Source organism: Vulpes lagopus, chromosome 1 (assembly GCF_018345385.1).
Source record: "Vulpes lagopus strain Blue_001 chromosome 1, ASM1834538v1, whole genome shotgun sequence".
NCBI lineage: Eukaryota > Metazoa > Chordata > Mammalia > Carnivora > Canidae > Vulpes > Vulpes lagopus.
The window spans coordinates 151,569,944-151,577,194 of NC_054824.1; the positions used below are offsets into that span (position 1 = coordinate 151,569,944).

At 49.2% G+C, this 7,251-nt stretch overlaps 1 protein-coding gene across 2 annotated transcripts in view; it reads left to right on the forward strand.

The window, feature by feature from the left end:
- AKT3 (AKT serine/threonine kinase 3) overlaps positions 1-7,026 on the forward strand; it is a 313,971-nt gene extending 306,945 nt beyond the window's left edge. For both annotated transcript variants that reach the window (XM_041751210.1, XM_041751217.1), the window contains one exon: positions 3,637-7,026. In XM_041751210.1, coding sequence (XP_041607144.1) covers positions 3,637-3,722 — 86 coding nt within the window. In that variant the 3' untranslated portion in view covers positions 3,723-7,026. The remainder of the gene's footprint in view (positions 1-3,636) is intronic.
- Positions 7,027-7,251: the final 225 nt, after the last annotated feature.

The following is a 7,251-nucleotide window of genomic DNA, read 5'->3' on the forward strand; positions in this document are numbered from 1 at the left end:
GTCCGTAACTATGGATGAGTTCAGTCTAAAGCTCTGCAGTGTCTGCTGCCCTGGCCGTCAGGACTCACTGGATTCCAGAGCCCTGGCTGTCAAGATCCAGATCCCTTCAAGGGTCACCTTGCCTGCCTTCCCCTCACTCCAGACTCCCACAGCACTTGTCCCCCTGAGAATATGTCATTAACAGGCACACTGTGGCTTTGTTTCCAGAACTTATAAAATGAGACAGAGATGTTGAAAGTGTCTTAAGTCACCCAGCAGGGTTTCTAGAATATCACCTGAACCTGGCGTTTCAGCTTCTCTATCAGTAAAAGAATGGCACATCATGATAGAATGTTTCATCACTAACAGCAGGCTGTTCTTGAGAGACTCTACATCGTTGTAGACTCAGGGAGCACTCTATATGCCCAGTGACTCCGGGTTCTGGACTGAGACAGGGATCAGCAGGAGGCTCACACATTGGAGTCCCTCACATCGTGGGTTCCAGAATCCACCTGCTGTGGAGGCCTGTGAACCTGTGGCTGTTGCAGGCATCTGACCCCGGAAACTCGAGTCCAGCAGCAGCACCCTGTGTCTGTTGGATTTCCCGGCTCAGCGCCTCGGCAGGGGGAGCAGGTGACAGCACCTGGAAGGACCCCCACCCACCCACCCACCCCTACCCCTGCCTTGGGCAAGGTTGGAGAGCTGTAGCTCCTGGGTTGCCCCAGGCACAGGGGCCAGGTCTTCAGTGGGATGGTCATTGGAAGGATCCTAGATCTCCTCAAGAGGTAGATCAAAGGGGATTCAAGGAAACCTCAGCCTATGATTACTTGTAACAAAATCTTCTCGCAGCTTTGAGGGGTGTTGCTGGCGAGTGGCCCTGAAGCCGCTAGAGCATGAAGGTTTGTTCATCAGAGCCCTCTGTGGTACTCTCAGTGACTGCTGTTTTCCCACTTGCCACCTGGCTTTTAGGACAGAGTAGAGTTACTTTTTAGGACAAATCAGCAGTTAGACGGCCAAGTGTTTCTTGCCTACAAACAGCTGCGGTCACATGCCAGATTGTTCTCCCTGGTGTTAATTGAACAGATTTTGGAATGTGTCGTCTTGCATTCTGTCCCTTAATGGTCCTCTGCCTTCCTCTTACAAGAAAAGAGGATTTCTTTGAGATCGAGTAGCTCTTAATGCATGTAATTACATTTGCTGAACACTGTAAGGAAATTAGTTAGGCTCCTTGGGCCTTGGATTCTGATTTGGGATGGGGAGTCGATCCCTGCTTTCTGGTTTCAGACATGTCTTGTGTTTTTAGCATGGCTCCTGTATGTCATCAGCATCGCAGGAACACGTTTGTAGCTGTTGGGGGGTGTGACAGTCTCTGACTGGGGCAGTTTGCTGCCCCTCCCTCCACAGCCCCCCACCTGTGGGCACAGGGCACCCCCCCAACAGGATCAGATACTGGCCCCTTGCTGTGACTGAGCAGGAGGAAGCCGAAGCGAGTGGTGTAATCAGGCTTTAAAGAACCTCAGGGTGTGGGCTCTTGCTTGCTCATCTGTGAGGTTGAGATTTCTTTATGTTTGGAAACGTGATTTGTTTGTTACCAGAGTGACAGAATGAAGACTCTCTTAATTCTCAGCTGACGTGCAGCCTAGAGCACTAGATGCTCCTCCTCGGACTGGAAGCCCGGTGCTTCCCGTGGAATGTGAAAGGCCTGCTGACCAGGGCCAGGCCTGGGGCCACCCAGGGAGCCAGGGCTATGTGGGCCCCAGCCTCCCACACGGGCAGTCTGGGGGCCCTGTGCACATTCACTGCGCAGAAACATGCAGCCAAACAAAGCTGTTAGTGGGGAAACTGTTTCTTTGAAATGTGATTGGCATATGTCAGAATGTGAACATGAAGCTTTCAGCTGCCTTTTCTCTAGTTTTTATTCTTTGTGACTCAACACCAGAAAGTGCATACTGCCTTTCGTGCAGCCAAAAATACTGTGGAAGGTATTTGATCTGAGTGATGCATGTGGTTTGCTTGGGAACCTAACCAGTATTTGATAAGGAGGCAGAGATCAGTGGTCTACACGGAGCAGGGATTCCCAAATCCTCTTCATGGATTGGTTCCCACCTAATCCAGTGATATTTTCTAGTACATTCGAGGCCACAAATTTTGGTTAGCAGCTTGACCCCATTTCTAGAATCTTCTGTATTCAGAATAGAATACTGAAGAGAAGGACAGTGAGAAAAGAGCGCAAACATTTGCTCTCCAGAGGAATGCATGTCCTCAGGGAGTATAGAGTATTATCCTTGTGTGATAGGGTTGGTGCCCCCCATACAAAGGCCTGTGTGCTGATGTGACATCCATGCTCCTGGAGAGGCTAGAAAGTTTAAAGAATTGACACTGTGCTCCCTATAGGGATCTGAGGAAGTAGAATTATTTTGCTTGAGGAAAAGGTTAGGTGTTTGAACCCCTCTTCTGGTGCTTCCCCCGTGGGACAGCATCTGACCCCATACAACTGGAGGAAAGCAGGAGAGGCTTCGTAGGCACCTCCTGCATAGATGGGGAGCCCTGAGGGTGGCCGGACTTGGCCCAGTGCCTGGAGCAGGTACACAGGAGATGGTATGGCCGGGGTGACCAAATACGTGACCACATACAAGGAAGAGCTTCCTGGCCGTGCAGGACTTTAATCACTAGGAACATTACAAGAAGGGCTTCGGGGTGGGGATCATCTGAGATCTTTCAAATACAGGAAGGCAGGGAAGGTGAAAGGGGCAGCCCAAGTGAAAGCGGCTTCCTTCCAGGCCTTCATGTCTCTGCCTACTTTTGGTTTCCTGCAGAGCTAGTGTTAGATGCTGACATCTCACCCTCTTTGTCTTACTCTCTTCAGTCTGGTTTAAAGTTGCATCTTACAGGACACCTGGGTGGCTCAGGCAGTGAAGTGTCTACCTTTGGCTCAGGTCATGATATCAAGGTCCTGGGAGCAAGTCCCAGTCCCGTGTCAGGCTCCCTGCTCAGCAGGGAGCTTGTGTGCACGCACTTTCTTTCTCTCTCCCCCCTCTCTCTACGTCTCACATAAATAAATAAAATCTTAAAAAAAAAAAATTATGTTGCATCTTAGGGAACCTGGGAATGGTGACCAAAGGCAGGTATGAGATGGAGAGTAAATAATGTCAACAGTGTCAGATCAAGGATGCATACAAAGCTTGATTTCACAGTCACACCTAAAGCATCCCCCCAACCAAAAAAATAAATAAATAAACCACACATTTGAAGGTGTTGGGACCAGATGCCAGACGGATACTTCTGGTGCCTTAGGACTGACTGGCTTCTGTAAATGTTGACGTGTAGTTTCATGAAATTGAAGATTACTGAAGATTGTTCGCTCCATCTTATTTTTAAAAATCTGGTTTTCTTCGATAGTAGTTCCTTATAGTGTCTTGAACCTTAAGATGTTCATGGCTTGAAGGAGACGATGTGATGGTGGTATTTCTTCACAGATGGTGTGCTTAAAAGGGAGATCGTTTGGGGAGTTAGTTTAATTCCTCCATGTTAAGAGCCATGAGTTTGTAGGAACCTGCCATTGTTGATGTTCATTGTGCTAGAAGTTAGAACCACATAGACCAGTGATACCATTGCAAAGAGTAACCATGACGTTAAGTGGCCACTCTCTGCCTGCAGATGACGAGGACGGTATGGACTGCGTGGACAACGAGCGGCGGCCGCACTTCCCTCAGTTCTCCTACTCCGCCAGCGGCCGGGAGTAAGGCCCTCGTTCTGCTCCTTCACTGTCATCCCAGATTTCTTCCTGAAGACGATTCCTGGACATCACAGCAGTCGTAGCTCTTACAAAGCAGGAGCGCCTCCAGACACCCCAGCCCACTCTCACCCCCACAAGAACACACATGTACGCAAACACACTTGTTTGTTTTTGCATGAAATTGTATCTCCGTCTACGGTCTCATGCTGCTGCTGCTACTGTCTTACTATTCTAGCAACTTTAAGAGGTAATTTTACAATCTTTGGAAGTCATGAGCCCACCATTGTTCATTTGTGCACCAGTTGTCATCTTTCGATCTTTTAGTTTTTGTTTTTCCCTAACAGTGAAGGCTAAATGAGATACACTGATTCTAGGTACATTTTTTAACTTTCTAGAAGATAAATCAAAAACTAATTAGACTAAGAAGATTTAGTTTATAATTCAGAACAAACAATTGTGGCAGGGTGGTGATGTGCATATGCAGAATTTTAGGAAGGCACAGGAGATCAGTGCGTACCATGGGGATCTCGCACCCAGACCTGGCCGGAATCCATAGGGAAGCATCTGAGAGAAGGACCGAACAACTGTTGAGCTAGAGCGATAGATACACACGTAGTCCCTGTTGGACACTGCTGAGGAAGCCCGCTATTCCACCTGGACATCCAGATTTCACGGGCGGTCGTTGGCAAGATGAACACTGTTCTTCCAGGGAAGGAGGCATATGCACAGCAGAGGCAAGGTCGCTTACAGGCTCTATGACACGATTTGCACCAGAGAGCATCCCCCCCCCCCCCCCCCCCCGTGCTTGAAAACCTTTTTCCCTTCTTGATATTTATCACCTCTGATGGCTGAAGAATGTAGACAGGTATAATGATCCTGCTTTTCACCAAAATTTGTACACCAAGGTAAACAGGTGTTTGCCTTATTTGTTTTAAGTTTTGACTTTCAGTTCTTCGTGGATTAGCTTTTTCTCGGATGTTAAACCTTTGAATGTCCTTTTATGATTTTGTTTATATTGCAGTAGTATTTATTTCTTAGTGAAGAAAAATTGTGTGTCATGTTAGCAAATGCAGCTCCAACTTACATGAACTAGACTCACTGCAGTTTATTTTGACCCATGTGCAAGGAATGTACACGCCAATGAGAATCATGCACTTTTTCTCCTTTGTAACAAAATCTGATGAGGCTCTGAAATTGTACATATTGGTTAGAATTGGGCTCTGGGAGAAGAGATGCTGGCACTGAACCCCTTGGTGCTCAAAGTGAGAAAATCCCCAGGTCTCCGTGCTGAGGGGTTAAGGAGATGGAAGGATGTTGCTGTTGCTCATTTGAGATGGAAATGCTCTGACGGCCTGGTGACATGGGGCCGTGAAGGAAACAGAATCTGCGTGACCGTGACAAATGCACCGTACTTGGCAAAATGCACACATCTCGAGTATTCAGAGTAGGCAGTAAGGGATAAGAACCTGGTGTGTTTATTCCGATCATGGTACATTTATCACTGAATTAAGCCATCAGGGAGAAAACAAAACAACACACAAAAAGAACACCTCCAACTTTTCTTTTTCTGTATATACTCATGTCCCCAGATTCCAACATTTCTCACTGAAAGGGGACATGTATGCAAACCTCATCTTTCTCCTTCATTAATGATGATCTTCAGATTAAACCCTTTGGTGCTAGGAGCTGACATTTTCCAAAGCAGCCTATGAAGTCCAGGGGCCGGGGCCGTGGCTGCGATCCTGGAGAAGGATGTGGTCACCCGATCTGACAGCTCCCCGTGGAGGACGGCAGCGTGACGTGGGATCACTGTTGTCAGAGGAGCAAGTGACTTTCTGAGGAGGATGAATCCCATTCATATGCAGATGTCTTAGCCTCGGACGCTGGAGTGTGGATCTGTAGACGAGACACCACTGCTGGCGGTGGGCAGGCCACTGGGACTGACGGGGGTCAAAGGGCATTTTACTAAGGCAGCTAAGACATATTCAGACATAGGTTTTATCCTAATTTTTCATCTTCCTACCTGAGTGAAGTTCATCCTTAGCATGGAGTAGGAAGTTACAGGAAATGGTAGTTCATTCTTACTTACACATGTAGCTTCACTTCTTCCCCCTTGGAATTCTGTTGACTGTCTCACCTGGACCAGAGAGTAGCCTAGAAGGTGTGTCCTGTAAGTCGTCTCGCATCGTCAGGGCCGAGGGGCGCGGGTGCGAGGCCGAGCGGGCGGCTGAGGCGCCCCGTCCCGCGGAGCCGCGGAGCCTCTCGGCCCTTCGAGGTGGAGGCGACCCCGTACACCAAGCACTTCCGTAGCTGCCCCCCTCTCAGGGGACTTCCGTGACCTTGGCCAAGGACGCCTCCTGAGGACGGGTGACCGCTGGCCAGGCCGCGAGCCGGGCTCGCTCCCTCGGGCCGCAGGCGTCTCCGTGGCTTCCAGGCGCAGCCTCCTCCGCTTCGCGCTCGCCCCCGGGGGGGAAGGGAGGGCGGGAAAGCGGACACGTGCGTGAGGGTGCGTGCGTACGCACACGAGTACGTGCGTGCGTGTGCGTGTCCGTGCGCGCGCGTGCGTGGAGGTCCCGCGCCGCCCCGCCCGACTCCCCTGGCGCCTGCCCTCTCGCCTCCGCGCCGCCATGGGGGGGGGGGGGGGCGACGGGCCGCGTCTGCTCGGTCGCTGGCAGGCTGCTCACAGCTTTGCTTTCTACACTCACTCCGTAGCGTCAGTCCAGTATTGTTTGCAGCGCCCGGTCCTGGTTCCGGCTCCCTCCAGCTGACTGTTCTTGCAGGGGCGCCTCGCTTCTCCTCGAGGGCAGGGGGGAGGGCCGCCCTACTAACTGCAGGGTCTCTGTATTACACCTCAACGTACACACTTTGCTGCTACTGTTCGTACTGTCTACAGTAGAATCTCCTTATCTTGCTCCTGGTAGTGCGTTACAGGCAAGCATGAAATGTAAAGTATTTATTTAAATAAAAAGAAAACCTCTAAATTGGTAATTGAATTACCTCCCTGTAGCTTTATAGTTTGTGACATTTCTTGACCTTGCTAGTTCTTTCATTAGATCCGCGCAAGATCTAGTCATCTGGTTAAGGATTTTAAGCAGACGCAACTATGAACCCAAGAAAAACTGTATTACTATTATTGTCGGTCATACTAAAACTGTTCATTTCTTTAAGCATATGACCCACAAGGATGTGAAATAACTACAAGAAACTGTTTTTGTACACTGTACATCCTTAGTATTTTTACACGTATATGATAGGGATGCACATTATTTTCCTTCGTACAGACGGCTTAAATAAAGCACTATGTCAATCTGCTACTTCTCTGTTTATTGTTGTTGGACGTGGTTCTGTAGTCTCAGAAAATGGAACATTATTCTTTTCTGGAAAAAAAAAAAGGATTCTTAATAGCTCCAGCTGGTATTACCCCCCCCCCCCCCCCCCATATAAAGTGTGCAGGAGAATGACGTCCGTCTCTCATAGCCCAGGTCACACACAGGATGGCCGTGCTCCTACTTCACTAAGATGGCAGCAGTGCGGTT